Here is a 14953-nt window from a genome sequence, read left to right on the forward strand (position 1 = left end):
AATATGTTAATTTTCCCATCGACCGCGCCCTGTCAAATATTATTTTTAGGCAGATGATGGCCGCACCCCTTAGCCAACAACGTTTGTTTCGGGGCATGACGGCCCGTCGACCACAACTTTTCAACGCATGACAGATAGAGACAGACAACCGCATGTTAGATTCAGTGAAGACTCTAAACTGTCCATATTGGTTTTTAATGTGATTGATGTATTTTATTCCAATGACATTAAGTCCTGAAGTGCAGAAAATACATTTTTTTTCAAATTTTAAAAGAAGCAAAAAATATTTAAATTCATACATATCGAAGTGCTTTCCTTATCGTAACTGTAAATTCTGCGTTGAATACGCTGTGCAAGTGGATTTGGCACACATAGCCTTTGGAGACATCGTCATATCACTTTTTTGCAGTAATTCACTCTGCTCAGTTTCACTATACAGTATAAATAAGATTTATCTTACAGGATGTTACACACACACAAACCAAAAACATATAGCTCATATCATTGCTTTCAGACTTTAACATAAAGTCTGTGTTCAATACACCAATCTGTGTAAGGACAAGATCGCAACAAAAAAACCATCCTGGCAGCATACATGTTGTAAGGCACCGCTTATGTATCTTTGACTCATTGAGGTTTTGGTTGGCTACTCAAAGCCTTTTGGTAGGGTTTCGCCGCGCCACTTGGGATCCAACTCCAGTCTTGATCCTGAAGAGAGAATAACAAGACTAAATATGTCATTATGAGGCAGGAAATGAATTGCTGCAATCTTGTTTGGAGAGTAAATTGGGGAAGTTGTTCCTTATAAATGATACATGGTTCAAATCTTTTCACTAACGTTATATTTTAACACAGATCTGCAGGGTTTTGTAAATAGAGGACTTGAAAAGGTTTACTTATCTCAAAGCTGCTAAAATGCAATGAACCGTGGGGTAAATGACACTTGAGTTGACTGAACTTAAATAAGAGAATTACAGGGGAAAATACGCAACCACGTGGCAGAAATGTGCACATTTCATTATTCATGTTTTTTTTTTAATTTCTTTTTTTTTTACATGCAGTGATTCCCAACCTGGGTGCTGTGGCACTCTTGTGTGTCATGAGAGATCATCCCGGATGCTGCAAGAAAATGATCCATTTCCACAAAATTTGTCCAATTGGTTCTTGGTTACGATGTCATTTTGCATTCCGGCAGTGGCCACATCAAGAACATGGAAAGAGTTGATAGTTCTACATCGTATTTGCATTCCATGTGATGCATTAGCAACTTATCAACAAAGTATCCATATTTACAAGCCACCCTAAAATATACGCTGCGGCTGAAGGCGCATGGGTGGTGAGGTCCTGGGGAAACATAGACTAAAGAGAATAACAGTGGTGATCAATAAATGTAATGTAAATGTAATTATATTGAAAAATGTGTGGTGTGACTGAAATCATTTCGACACAGACACGGTTGATTTGTAACGTGTCAATGACATGACACCTTTAATTGATGTATCTAAATGACGACATAGAGGAGTGTAAATCTCATTATACCAAAAAAGTGTCCCTCCTCACTCCTCTTTTGTTTTCCTTGTCCTCAGTTAGAAGGAGCTCACGTAAACAGCGATGATCACAAAAATCAAAGGATGTTGCAATATTTTTTAAAAAGATTTAGACGCACACTTGCTCGACTCTACTCTGAATAAATTATTTGACAGACTGCGCAGTGTTACGTAGGAGGACTTGCAATGCACGCAATTGGTCGGGTGTGCTTCTTATGTTTGGACATTTCCATCAATAATCACCAGAAGAAACAAAAACAATCTGTATCACATACCGTTATACTTTGCTCCCTTTCCTGGGTGACATCCTGCAGCAAAGAAGTGAGCTTACTTAGATAATGCCAGTTTTCATCCAATAACTGAGAAACTGTTTCACTGAAAAAGAAAAAACAAGATTGTCCATTTAACTTGAAAAAATGTCTTGAGTTTGTACAAAATCATCATTTAGACTTATTTGGTAATACAGTGCAAAGCTATCTAATCCAAACACATTACCTATCACTGGATGGTTGAACACAAATCTGTGAATCGCCCTGGGCCTGAAGACACAAACACACAAGGTTTCAACTCCAGTCTTTTTTCAACCGCCTAAATATCATAGCAACTGACTATTATTGCTATTACTCTTACTCACACAGGCAATCTTAAGAAGGTACCAGAACTCTTTCTGCCGCTTTATTTGCATCTGCATTACGGCTGCCTCTGCCGTTTTTATGCTCTCAACTGCCTTTTCCAGCTTTGGGAACAAATCAACAATGCGCTGCTTGCACACCAGAATTGTACTGCCGAGTGAGACACGTGTGGATTAAGGAGAATGATCAAACATTCGTGGTGCACTTGCTTGGTTGTTGGTGAATGAATTACCTCAGGTGAGTGTACAAATCTTTCAGCACTCGATCTTGGTTCTGAACCATTTGTAGTATGGCCTTGACCATGCTTGAGCTGTCACTGTAACCATGTGGTGGGTCGGGGCCTGTACAAACAAACAAATATACCTGTACTTTATTTTCACAAATAGTGGCTGGAGGCAGCATTTATTCATTCACCTTTGTAAACAATTACAGAGAATTAAGGGAAACACTCCTTAATTACAGTCTATGTCTAAATGTATACACATATTGATAATACAGTAATAAATGTGAAAATCTTCACTGACTTTTGCATTTCGCTTTTAGTTGCTTGTAGAGTTCGATAGCTTTTCCCTCACTGTGAAAAAGTACATGAACTTAATGTGCATGGCACAGCACTGATATAATAATAATAATAATAATACATTTTATTTATAAGCGCCTTTCAAGACACCCAAGGAAGCTTTACAATAACAAAAAACACAAAACAATACAATATATATTATAGATATGATTGTTACATCATGACAAATATACTGACAGCTGTTCCATTAAGTCTCCTTGTCTCCTCAAAAATGGACTACGCTGCAATTCCACAATTTCAGAATAAAGCGCAACTATCTCTTCATCTAGATATCCCACATCAGCGACCTGCAGCAGAAAATATTTGTTAAATGTGTGAAGTCTCAAACGGAAGTACAGAGTGTCTGCAATTATGACATTTTGTCCGATACCTTTGTAAAACCATCGGCCATTGCTTCGTTTTCATGCCACGTCCTGAGCATCTTCTCTGAAGCTTTGCGGTAAATACAAAAGCAGACCTTTTGCTTATGTAATGATTTTAGTGACAAATGAAAATTAATGAAAAAGTCTAAACACCCTTTTTCCAGTCCGAGCTTTTTGTTATATGAAGAAGTGCACATCCTCTTTTAACTTCGATGTCGCTGCTTTAAAAATGAAGCAATCAATTCCAATTCATGTTAGGAGTCAGGACACAACTGCCACCACTATTTCATATGGCTCATATTAATCCCAAATTAAATTTAGCCATTCCAATAGACTTACAGTCACCTTTTTATTTGCACTTTCTAGCTGAAGTCTGGAGAGTTTGTGCTATCACTAACTGTTCATAATTACACTTCCAGATGAATTGAAAAACTCCTCAAATCCTGAAGATGCCACCACCATTTTTCACTGTAGGGATGGTGTTCGTTTGGTGATGAACAGCATTGTGTTTGCGTTAGACATACTGTACCTTTTGGAATTATGCTCCTTTTTTTAAAAATCACAAAAACCTGGCATTTGTACAGGGGTGTGTAGACTTTCTCTCTCAATGGTATGTACACGGATAGATGCATGAATGGAATAGGACCAAAGGAGAGACACTCACAGATGCCCGTGTGTCTCTGCTTGGTGTATTGCTCCAAGTCATGCTGGATGCTGGTTTTGAAGAAAGCCAGCTTGGCTTGCAGCTGCTGCGACTGGGAGAAGAGTAGGTTCTTGTAGCGTGTTAAGTTGGTGTTGTAACGCAGCAGACTCAGCCTACGTACAAACGAACAAAGGAATATGTTTTAGGGGCAGGTACAGCTCCCAAGGTGCCCTTTCTTCAGCAAAATAAATAAAGAGTAAATACAGTGGAATCGCTGTTAGTTTCACAAAATATTTCACGCATGATATCACACAAAATCGGAGAAAACCTCAGTGAATATCAGTCTGGGGTTACGTTTTGCTTTTTCTTTCACTTTTTTTTGCAATAATTTTTTTTTCTAAAAGGGCACTCTCATTCAAAGCAGTAACACTGGCAATGATAACAATGGTTAGGTTATTTTTAGACTTGTATGTCAATAAAATTGCACTTAAATTGTCACGGTAAGACTATGAAAATGACATAACTCCCCGACCAGACCGTGTCAGTTCTCCGCCCCTGTGCCACCGGTGAAGAATGTCACAGGTGGGGGAATTTCACTTTCAAAGTTTCCTAGCGCCATCAGCTGTTTTTAGAAAAAAACAGTGACTTAAAAATGAGCCGTGAAGTCAGTAAAGGTTTTAAGATGGTGACAGCTTGAATCTGGAACAGATTCCTGTTCTTCCTATTTATTACCGGTAATTGTCATTGCCCCAACTGTTTACCAAGATTCTGAAGGAGCAATCAACGTGCAATTCCATAAATTGACTTACATAGCAGCCCTTTGTCCCTGGTACAAGCGAGTGTAGTCCTCTTTTAATCCACAAATGTAGCTGACCGCTTCCCCCCATACCTTCCTCAATGCAGCCAGCGGGAGCTGTGTCTTCGTCTCTCTGACTACGGAAACAAACAGGTGTTCCCAGCACTTTGAAATGACTTATTTTTATGGGACTAAGCCCTACATGAGCACATTCAATAATTTAATTTGAATTGAAGAAAGAGGCAAGAGGAAGATTTGGATCCTATTTTAAAGAGAAAAGTCTCACCGATAAAGTTGACACTGTCAGGCGGCGGTCTGGCAGTCAGGGGTCCTGAGTACTTAGATAGGCTCTTATCAAACAGAAAGACGATAAAGGTGTCCCAGCCTCTCTGATTGAACACAACAACAAATATTAAGGCACACACTGCAGAGGTATTGCCTAGATATTGTCACCAGTTAGGAAAGAGTGGCTGCCAGAAAATCATTTAATGCAAATTAACTTCTGTGTAGGCGTCACGTACCAAACCATCTGGCAGACAGTGTGCAGGAGGTCTGCGCGGGTCGAGGGAGATTCCCGTCTCCAACAGTAGCTCTTGATTCAGAGGGGAGATGTGTGTTTGTGTGTGTGTCTCCAGACGAAGCTGCAAGGAGTGTAAGCTCTCTTCGGCCTCCAGGATCAAAGAGTGCAGCTGGGCTGATGTCATATCCAAAACATGGATCACCTAAGCACCAAATTTGTGAATTATTATCATTATAAAGGCAAATTTATGACATCAAGATTGAGCAGGTGAATTTAAATGTCGTTGCCGATGAATGTATAGGTAGCGGAAGAATCAATGTATGACTAAAAACAAAAGTATGTCTTAAATAGAGTGAAGCTCTTCTTATTATTGACCTTCATGTTGAGAATATTCTGGAGAGTTCTGTAACAGTTTGCCTTATTTGTAACCGGATCCAACCCTCCGCCACGTGCTGTTGGGTCCCACAGTAACAACATCTGCAGCAAATTCTCAACTGGCGCCAGCAACGGCCTTAATACAAACATGTGCAAATATTTGAAATTAGCATCACATGAGGTAGTTGATTTACAATGTAATGATTGTCGCTTTTGTCTCTACCTGCTGAGGTTATTGGGATATGGAAGATGTGTTGAAAATCGAACTTCTCCATTCATGTCCTCCACTGCCATGATGTCTTTGGCACCTTTATTCTTAACTTGGCTTGTCCTATTACAAAGGCACAAATATTACACACCAGCCATTGTAAACATTCATCATGAGGTGTTTCGAGCTGAGGTCTTTCGCCATTTCCAAAGCCACATTCAGTCACATTCAAACACTTTTCTAGCACAGTCTAGATCAATTTTCACGACCGTTCATTATAGCACAAGAGGAAAAGAGTTTAGTTTTGACAAGCACATTTTAGTTTCATTCTAAAACTACTGACAACACAACTCCCAAACTCCACCAGAGAGAAAGAGAGAGAGAGAGAGAGAGAGTGTGTGTATAATTAGAAAGCATTTATCAAATTTACCACTGTACGGGCTGCATATTGTGTAGAAACGGGCGAAAGCCACAGGTGCACTCAAAAATCACTGTTCCGAAACTCCAATAGTCCACAGTTACCGTGTAAGGTTTACTCTCAAACAGCTCTGGAGCCTGGAACACATGACATAGCACTTCACGAATGGTTTTGATTTAAAAAGAAAAAAATGTATATGTTACACAGCATAGTAACATATAATTTTTGCACTCGCTTACAAGATATTGGAGTGTTCCAACGAATGATGTACAGACACTGCCTTGGTCAAGATCTTTTGCGTAACCAAGATCTATAATTTTATGGACAAGCTGGAGGAAAATGAAAGTAAGAAATTGTACAAGTGTCCCAGTATAATACTATTAATTAGGAGATTACAGGGGGCACTTTGTAAACATACAAGATTGTGGTTTACCTTGCCGCTGATTTCTTGCAGAACTATATTCTCTGGCTTTAAGTCTCTGTGTATAATCTTATTTTCATGAAGGTACTCAATACCACATCCTGTCCAAAAAATTAAAATGTATGATACTGCGTCATCACATGAGGGCATTTACAACAACAACAAAAAAGTCTTACCAATGTCATGGAGCAGGGCGAGCACTTCACTCTCCTTCAAACCACAACAATTTTCTGGTTTACTGAGAACCTAAACATATTTTCAGGAAATATTCAGTGACAATTCAACGCTTAAAACCTTGATTAAAACACTTTATAACAAATGATAACTACTTTGCGTAAGTCTCCTCCAGAGCAGTACTCCATAGCTAGGAGCGGAAGGTCATTTCGAGCAATCAAGCTCAATTCTTCTGGAACTTCACTGGCCTGAACAACATTCACGTGGCTCAACCTGAAGTGGATGAAAACCACAGTCAAAATCAAGGTTTTTCGTGCCGTACCGCAGTTGATTATCCATATTCACTTCTTCATGATTTGGATCTCTCTCCCCCAGCGTTCCTTGTTCTTGGAGCTCAGTTCGAGACGGCAGATTTTCACAGCTAACTTCTCCCCTGATTTCTGCTCAACACATAAAAATAATAACACATCACTTACAAGCCTGACAGGATCAAATTAATTTTTAAGTATAACATATGGTGGTTCCTTGAGATACAAATTTAGTTTGTTTAGTGACCGATTATTGGTTGAATGCATCTCAAGGCACTACTGTATTATTACATGTAATTTAAGCAAAAATGTTATTTATATATATAAGTGGACATTGAACGGGTAGCCATATAGGTACATTAATCAGTCCCAAAATAGTAACTCCCGGTTTCCAAAGTTTATGCGGCTCGGAAAACTGCAAGAACGACGGAATAATGGCTGGAATTCTGCCCAACTTCTCATCTCCGACAGCAACTTAACACCATCTCAATTCAGGGTGTTTGTGGTGCTCATTCATATTGTGTTGTGAAGTGCAACGTGGATCAGAGGCCTTACATGATTCTGATACAGGTAGACGTGCCCGAAGCCTCCCATCCCGAGTCTCTCCTTCATCTCCCACGATCCACACAGCTGATTCTGTTTGATTGAAACCCGCTCCATTGTCACCAGCTCTAGACACAGTAATTGTGCGTTGCAGGGTTAATCATGAGACAAATACTGTTTACAACAAAACAATAGCACCCTAATACAGTTGCACGTTCTTTCAACAATGCAGTCAGTAACATGTTGGTGTCTAAAGACGTTTTGGGTGAGAATTTTTTTTTAACATGATGTATTTTGCTAGGCGCAGCTAACACAAACACTTATAAGCGAGTAGATACTACAAAACTGACTGGCAGTAAGCAAGAAGATACAATTATCTGTAAAACTCCCAACTCGTAAATTCGGTACAATTTTGCTTACCTATCTACGACGTCAGCTCAGGTTATGCCATAGCTTAATAGCTAAACAACGTTTCAACCGTGAACAAGTTATCAGCCTTCCAAGTTAGTTAACTATTAATGACGGTCCTTTAATGCCACTGTTTACGACTTAAAGTACCAAAACCGTCAGCTTCCCCGGGCGCTTGTCACTGGAGATATTTGTGGTGTATTTATTCTGTCGTGGAAGTAAATGGGTCCGAAATTGCGTTCCAAACAAAGTGAAAGTATGTCAACGCTGAAAAACGTCTGCGCATGCGTGAGAGGGTCACCTCAGAAGAGGGCGAAATTGGGGTTCGTCGTTGTAGCCTACAACTAGGAATTTACTTTGCTTGGATTAACTTTTTTATGCAAAAATGTCTTGCAGCCAATTTATTTTATCATTGCTACCACCCCTGCTCCATAAATAGTCTCATTCAAACGGGTAAAGTTTTATATTTGGTCTGCAGATGGCGTCATATACTCACTTTAGTTACTGTATATTGTTAGTGTATCTTTTGACTGACTTGAAACGCTTAGGACGCATCCATCCATCCATATTATGTACTGCACGGTACAGTATCATGGTATACTTTACACACTCTGTTCTTGTCTTGCTGAAATCAGCAGTTTGGGAGGGTTTTGTGCCCTTTAAGAAAACTATGAGATGCTACAAGAACAAGTGCCCAAGCCTTGTCGACAAACGAAAGTAGTACCGAAGATCTAATGAAGTATTTTAGGTAGATGTTATACATTTTGATGGAAAGACAAGCTTTGTTTTTCGGCATTAGCTTCAGTCTGGGTAGTTACAGTGCATGTACTGTCATTGCACATTTGTTTTCTTAAAGCCGCCTGTATCTTTCCTGCAAGTGCGTAACACTAGGATGGATACCGCCTGCATTTCTCATTTCTCAATGTACAGTAGCTCTGCTTCCCTTTTGGTTTTGATCAAGTTAGGAGTTAGGGGGTTCGGGTTAAGGTTAGGGTTAGGGGGTTCGGATTAAATTAGGGTTGGGATTTAGGGGTTAGGGTTACGGGTTCGGATCAGGGTGTTAGGTTTATGGTTGGGGGATAGGGTTAGGGTTGGTTCATTGGTTAGTTTTAGGGTTTGGGTTAGGGTTAGGGTTCCATCTTAGCTATATTGTAAAGATAGTCTGAGGCCTCCAGGATGAGTAAGGTGATGTGTGCTCATTGCAAGGAGGGAATCATCCTGCATTTTAAAACAAAACAATAGGTTTGAGTGCATGCAACCTTGAAAGGACTACCTGATATGGAACAACTTAAAACAATAAGTAAATGAATGTTTTCATTCCTGTTCCTGTTTATGTTTTCCCCTTCCTGTCTTGGCCATTATTTGACTGTAGCAAGTACTGTCGTCATCCCTAATAAAGCGGTAATCAGGAAATCGGAAATGTGACTAATGAAGCCATCATGGATGAGGTAATGTTTTGTTGCGGGATTTCAAAGACAACATTGTCCCTCCTGAATATGCCGCAGCTATTCTACAAACTAAATGTGATTATTTTTCATTATTACATGATTGCAATTGATTTCATTGTACAACACTGTAAGATTTGCCTAATACTTTGTTCATGTGCAAACTGATGGTAGTTTTTGTCAGTTTGTATGTGTGCAAACCATTTTGGGCTCATGTCAATGACAAACAATTTACTCAAAACATGTTTCTGTACATAATGTGGCATCTAATCTCTACAATTCCAACAATTGATGTTTGGTGAATTCAGTATTTAGGGTCAAAATCGATAAGCATAAATTTTGCAATATATAGTACCTGTCTGCACTACAGCATACCAATACATTTAATATAAACCCAAATTATAATTAGCAGTTGTCAATACCTAGCCCGTTCAAATAATGTCCGCATTCTCAGATTAAACTCAGTTATAGACTTTTCTTTTTGTGTTTTATTAGAAAATTGACTGCACAATAAAATGACATTGTGTTGGTGCGCTCATTACGAAAGCGTAATGCCTGTTTTATTACCAAGTTTGGATATACGTACAGTACTTCTTCTATTCGACAGTGCTGATGTCACACATTATGAGCAATTCTTTGGTGAAGCCAAATGTAATGGTCAGCTGTTTCATCTGACTGCTGTTTCGTGGGCCTCGCATTAAACTCCTCCTCCCACCTTCCACATGTATAAATTGGAGGGATGCACGGTAGCTCAGGACTCAAACAGCAAGAAGCAAGACACGTGGAGGAAAAAAAAGGACTTCAGAAAAATCATCTTCATCAGGCTCTCTTACGCTCACTTGCAACAGAAAGGTATTAATCTCTGATCAAATTTCCCAGTCTATTATGTAGACGTAGCAATTCTTATTCTATGTGAAGCAATTCTTATTCTATGAATTTGTATCATTTTATCTTATCAGAAAGTTAAGAGAAAGTTCCGTTCTGACCGTGCAATCGTGTATGTTCATTACTATTACATTGATACTGTGTTCTTTTAAGAGAAAATATTTTGATATTGCAAACTTGTCTGATACTGTAACAAATGAGCATATGCCACTGACAGAAATGTGTCTACTATGTGACTGGCACATTTTATCACCTTGTCTTCATCGTCTTTCCCGAATAATAACATGTCCCCCCGAACAATAAAATCTGTCCTCTTGTGTATCTTCAGATAATTCCCTTTTAAAAGCATTCAGTGTTGATACCTTGTTTTCCTTTTTTTTTCGTGCCCAGACCAAAATATCACAAAAGCAGAAGTAAAGATGAACTTCTTAGTCATCTTGTCTTTCATTGCCGTTGTCAGTATTGAAGTGGTAAGTACATTTCAAATGCAGTAGTTCATTTTATTCTTGACAACTGAGCCTAGTTGTTTTTTTTAATGCATCAGTGAATCTTTCTCTTTTTCAGGCATTTTCAAAGAGGTGGCTTAAGTGGACACCACGCCAGACACGCTCACATCGAGGTGAGCTGACTGTTCTTCACTTATGTGTGTGTATTTTGGTTTTATTACGTGTGGATTCATTCTTTTTTTTTTTTTTTTTTTTACTGTTTTCAAAGATGATGCTCCAGAGGGCTGTTGGTCAGGGGATGGCAGCAGTTACAGGGGAATTATTTCCACAACAACAAGTGGGCGTCGTTGTCTTCACTGGAACAGGTTCAAAAACCCCTGGGGCACCTCATCTGGAACAGGGAATCATAGATACTGCAGGTAGGCATCAATTGATACCGAAATATCCCAGGCTTCAGCGACTACACTATGAATGTAGGGTGAAACTATTTTATGTTTTAAGTTAAAAGTTTGAGTATCAAGGACATGACTTACCTGTGCTTTCTAACTTCTAGGAATCCTGACCAAAGCCTGAAGCCATGGTGTCGCGTCAAAAGAGGGAAGAGAGTCGTGAGAGAATTCTGTGATGTTCCCAAATGTAAGAGATTGAAATAATAAAACGTTGTTCTCTGTTTGATTTGCACTTTCTAAGGTTCTCATGTTCACTTTCAGGTTCCACAACAGTAAAGCCTCGTGTTACTGTGGATACAGGTAATGTACTAGCAACACCTTGTTACAATAACATCCCTTGATGACGCACCAGCACTGATGAGTCCCTTCCTGACCATCATTGCAGAAATGACGTGTGGTGAGACATCTGAGCGGAGGATGCACAAAATTGTGGGCGGCTCATTCATAACGGCGCAGCCTCAGCCGTGGGTTGCCGCCATTTTTCATCAACGCCGCAGGTTCTTGTGCGGTGGCTCGCTTATTGCGCCATGCTGGGTGCTTACGGCTGCGCATTGCTTCTCTGACGGGTGAGGCCAAATAATGCGTGTTCTCTTCCTCTGCTGCAATTCTCATTTGATAAAAGCACTGACTCATTTTGAACAATGTGCGTGTGCGTTGGGTTCAGGAAAGGGACCAATCTCCAGCATTTGTCTGTGTTCCTGGGAAAGAGTGCCATCAATGAAACAGATGAGGTCAACGAGCAGAAATTCACTGTGGAAAAAATGATCCTCCACCAAGCATACAATGAGACCAACTACAACAATGACATAGGTGAGCACAAGCAAGGGTTTGTGTGAAAAGCTATCTGTGCACTTGATGAAGAGTTATAATTTTGTCCTTTCAGCGCTGTTGAAGATCAAAAACAATGATGGGCGATGTGCTGTGCGATCGGAATCCGTTCGCACGGTTTGTCTTCCTCCAGCACACACTCAACTTCCTGTTGGTTTTCAGTGCGTTATCGCAGGATTTGGGAAGGAGAAATTCGGTAGGTACAATATCCAACAAACACTCTGTAGACAAAAATATTGGGGAAACCTGGTATGTTTTTGACGACAGTAATGGTAAAACTATATACTATTGATACAGTATCCCCTGTGTAGCTATAACAGCGACAAATTCACAAGCTTTGGTCAATGAGAAAGGAAGTGTGGCCTAATAATTTTATTTAGTTCATAAACAAACTAACAAAAAAAAAGAAAACACTGATAAGAGCTGTGTGCTGTGATTATTCCCGGATGGCAGTAATACCTAAGACCAGCTGCACACATCCAGCCATATCTGGCTAAACTCTTATTTTAACTGAAATAATTTCAAAAACCCATACATAGCCACAGTTTTTAGAAATTTAGCACTGATTTCCGTGTCATACAAGAAGATGAATTCCACACCAAAATCTGTGATACGGTGATTCGACAGTGGATGAACTGTGAAATAGTCGGGGACACTGTAGATAACAATTGAGCATTTCTAACAAGATTCTAACAGATGTGTTGTCTGCAGGGGCGCCGCATTACTCTCAGTACTTGAAGAAGGCCCATGTGAATCTTCTCTCCCAGTCTCAATGTAAAAAGAATTCCGCGTATGCAAATCTGCTCACTGAAAACATGTTCTGTGCGGCGGAACCCAGTTGGAGGATGGACGCCTGCCAGGTGAGCAAGCTCGTCCATTCCCAGAATTTCAGCACGTTACACTCTTAATTTGGCTGTATGAACATAAGCAACTCCAGGAAATCAGTACAATATTTCCAAACTGCAAAGGGGCTGTAACTAGTGTTGTCCGACTGTATTGCGTTTAAGAATATTGATGACGCACAGGAAGATTTCTTGTGTTTGTTGAGTTTAATGGTCTCAATCACAAAGCCTGGCGAAAACAGCAGAAAACAATGTCCTCGTCAATTATATTGACACAGCGTATCCGGAGACAAATTATTTGGCCCGGCAATGTATTAAAATACTAAAAGAAACATCAAAAGACAATCCTGGAATTAATAATTGAGTAACTAGAGGAACTGAAGTCTCATGAAATTTGCTGAAGCCTCGCATGGTTATGTTTTTATATGACCTTTGAGTCTTCTCCAGACGTCTTGAGTTGAACTTCTAAATGTTTCAGGCTTTACTTAGAATTGACCATTATGCGCCCCTAGAGGGCGAACGACAATTGCTGAATATGAGAACCACCAACACAAAGGGGATGTAGCTCAGTGGTAGAGCGCATGCTTTGCATGTATGAGGCCCCGGTTTCAATCCCCGGCATCTCCAACTTTTCAGAATCGCCTTATTGTCATTGTATTGCATACCATGAAATTGGGTTGCCAGTCCATAGTGCATTTCGTAAAATAAAATAATCAGCGTCCTTACTGGTGAAAATATGACTCAGTCCACCCACACATTTTTATATATCACTTGTTCTCATCAGGGACATAAATACAAATGGAACTTTTAAGGTGGCATATGCCATACGACTCTTGTGTTGGATCATGGATGGCTGCACATGACTTCTCACATTGTGCAAGAGGCACTGAATGACGTGTTTCTTCATTTCACAGGGAGACTCTGGTGGTCCACTAGTGTGTGAAGCCTCCGGACGGCTGTTTCAATTCGGAATTGTGAGCTGGGGGGATGGCTGCGCAGAGGAGAACAATCCGGGAGTTTACACTCAGCTCACCAATTACAACAAATGGATTGCAGAGAAAATAAAACTACCGCAGTATACAGTCGGTGTCATGTACCCCCCAAAATGAAGGTGGGCAACAGAGAGAGCCTTGTGCTAAAGTTAAATTCCCAAAGGAATATTTGGACGCAGAGGTGAAGGCTCTGGGTGCATGTTGGTGGTACGTGCATTTTGTTGTTTGCACTGTAAACGGAGTGGCAGCTAACCGGCATTGACTACACATTGACAGAGACAATCCTTTAAGGATTTCTTGTCGTTTTTCTAAAGGAATGTTTTCATTTTATTTATTGTATTGGATGTACAATAGTTTCCTATACTTTTATTTTTACATATTTAACAGATCTGTTTTGTACAATTTAATGTACCATATGCATTTTCTGCGAAGGCTAAGCATATTCAAGAGAAAATTTGTCCCTTAATATTTGTAATTGATTGAAATGTAAATACTTTACTCCTGCTATTTTCATATTGTGTTTCATATACTTTTATTTTTACATATTTAACAGATCTGTTTTGTACAATTTAATGTACCATATGCATTTTCTACGAAGGCTAAGCATATTCAAGAGAAAATTTGTCCCTTAATATTTTTAATCGATTGAAATGTAAATACTTTACTCCTGCTATTTTCATATTGTGTAAAAGATAATGTGCTAATAAGTGGAGCGATCCACCCTACTGTATAAGCGCACTGCAAAAATAAATAAATACAGATAAAACAAAACTGTATCATATGGTGGAGTAAAATTCACGCAGAACACCGGAGGGCGCTATTACGTGATGGAGGTAACCCTGCTTACAAAAAAGTGTCCCCCAAGTCATGTGAGAAGATGAAGTACTTTAGTACTTTTGTTTGTCATCATTTATTTACTTTTAGAGTAAGTGATGTGCATCCAAAAAAATAATAGCAGTTCTATTAACCTGCAATGCATGTTTTTGGAATGTGGGAGAAAATCCACACACTCACGGGGAGAACATGCAAACTCCACACAGGAAGGCTGGAGCCAGAATCAAACTTTGTACCGCTGCACTGTGAGGCCAGCAAACCACTAGACCACCGTGTTTCCCGGAGATCCTTTAATTG

At 39.7% G+C, this 14953-nt stretch overlaps 2 protein-coding genes and 1 non-coding gene across 3 annotated transcripts; 2 read left to right on the forward strand and 1 right to left on the reverse strand.

The window, feature by feature from the left end:
- Window positions 1-187: 187 nt before the first annotated feature.
- Window positions 188-8226, reverse strand: LOC127609939 (inhibitor of nuclear factor kappa-B kinase subunit alpha-like). Its single transcript, XM_052079521.1, has 22 exons — window positions 7948-8226; window positions 7540-7655; window positions 7022-7116; window positions 6832-6949; window positions 6679-6748; window positions 6515-6603; window positions 6321-6410; window positions 6094-6218; window positions 5679-5786; window positions 5456-5591; window positions 5082-5282; window positions 4847-4949; window positions 4574-4697; window positions 3786-3937; window positions 3130-3191; window positions 2937-3046; window positions 2704-2753; window positions 2412-2520; window positions 2182-2329; window positions 2043-2086; window positions 1823-1922; window positions 188-708 (listed from the first exon to the last, which is right to left on the reverse strand). The coding sequence occupies exons 2-22, from the start codon at window positions 7642-7644 to the stop codon at window positions 628-630; spliced, it is 2220 nt and encodes a 739-aa protein (XP_051935481.1). The 5' UTR covers window positions 7645-7655; window positions 7948-8226; the 3' UTR covers window positions 188-627.
- A 1855-nt stretch (window positions 8227-10081) lies between these two features.
- Window positions 10082-14593, forward strand: LOC127609941 (tissue-type plasminogen activator-like). Its single transcript, XM_052079524.1, has 11 exons — window positions 10082-10232; window positions 10656-10735; window positions 10830-10884; window positions 10980-11130; window positions 11265-11347; window positions 11422-11460; window positions 11546-11726; window positions 11825-11970; window positions 12044-12184; window positions 12700-12848; window positions 13745-14593. The coding sequence occupies exons 1-11, from the start codon at window positions 10103-10105 to the stop codon at window positions 13937-13939; spliced, it is 1350 nt and encodes a 449-aa protein (XP_051935484.1). The 5' UTR covers window positions 10082-10102; the 3' UTR covers window positions 13940-14593.
- trnaa-ugc (transfer RNA alanine (anticodon UGC)) lies at window positions 13386-13457 on the forward strand. The gene has a single exon. It is a non-coding gene; the product is annotated as a tRNA-Ala (tRNA).
- Window positions 14594-14953: the final 360 nt, after the last annotated feature.

The sequence above is a fragment of the Hippocampus zosterae genome, chromosome 11 (assembly GCF_025434085.1).
Source record: "Hippocampus zosterae strain Florida chromosome 11, ASM2543408v3, whole genome shotgun sequence".
In the NCBI taxonomy this organism is placed as follows: domain Eukaryota; kingdom Metazoa; phylum Chordata; class Actinopteri; order Syngnathiformes; family Syngnathidae; genus Hippocampus; species Hippocampus zosterae.

What these genes read in the sequence shown, in the direction of transcription:
- LOC127609941 (XM_052079524.1), top strand. Translation starts at nt 10,103, where the DNA reads ATGTATAAATTGGAGGGATGCACGGTAGCTCAGGACTCAAACAGCAAG. An exon ending in TCGTGTTACTGTGGATACAG is followed by an intron (nt 11,461 to 11,545) that starts GTAATGTACTAG and finishes CCATCATTGCAG; the next exon opens with AAATGACGTGTGGTGAGACA. An exon ending in ATTTGGGAAGGAGAAATTCG is followed by an intron (nt 12,185 to 12,699) that starts GTAGGTACAATA and finishes TGTTGTCTGCAG; the next exon opens with GGGCGCCGCATTACTCTCAG.
- LOC127609939 (XM_052079521.1), bottom strand. Translation starts at nt 7,644, where the DNA reads ATGGAGCGGGTTTCAATCAAACAGAATCAGCTGTGTGGATCGTGGGAG. An exon ending in GAGATCCAAATCATGAAGAA is followed by an intron (nt 6,950 to 7,021) that starts GTGAATATGGAT and finishes CATCCACTTCAG; the next exon opens with GTTGAGCCACGTGAATGTTG. An exon ending in ACCTTCTTAAGATTGCCTGT is followed by an intron (nt 2,087 to 2,181) that starts GTGAGTAAGAGT and finishes TTGTGTCTTCAG; the next exon opens with GCCCAGGGCGATTCACAGAT.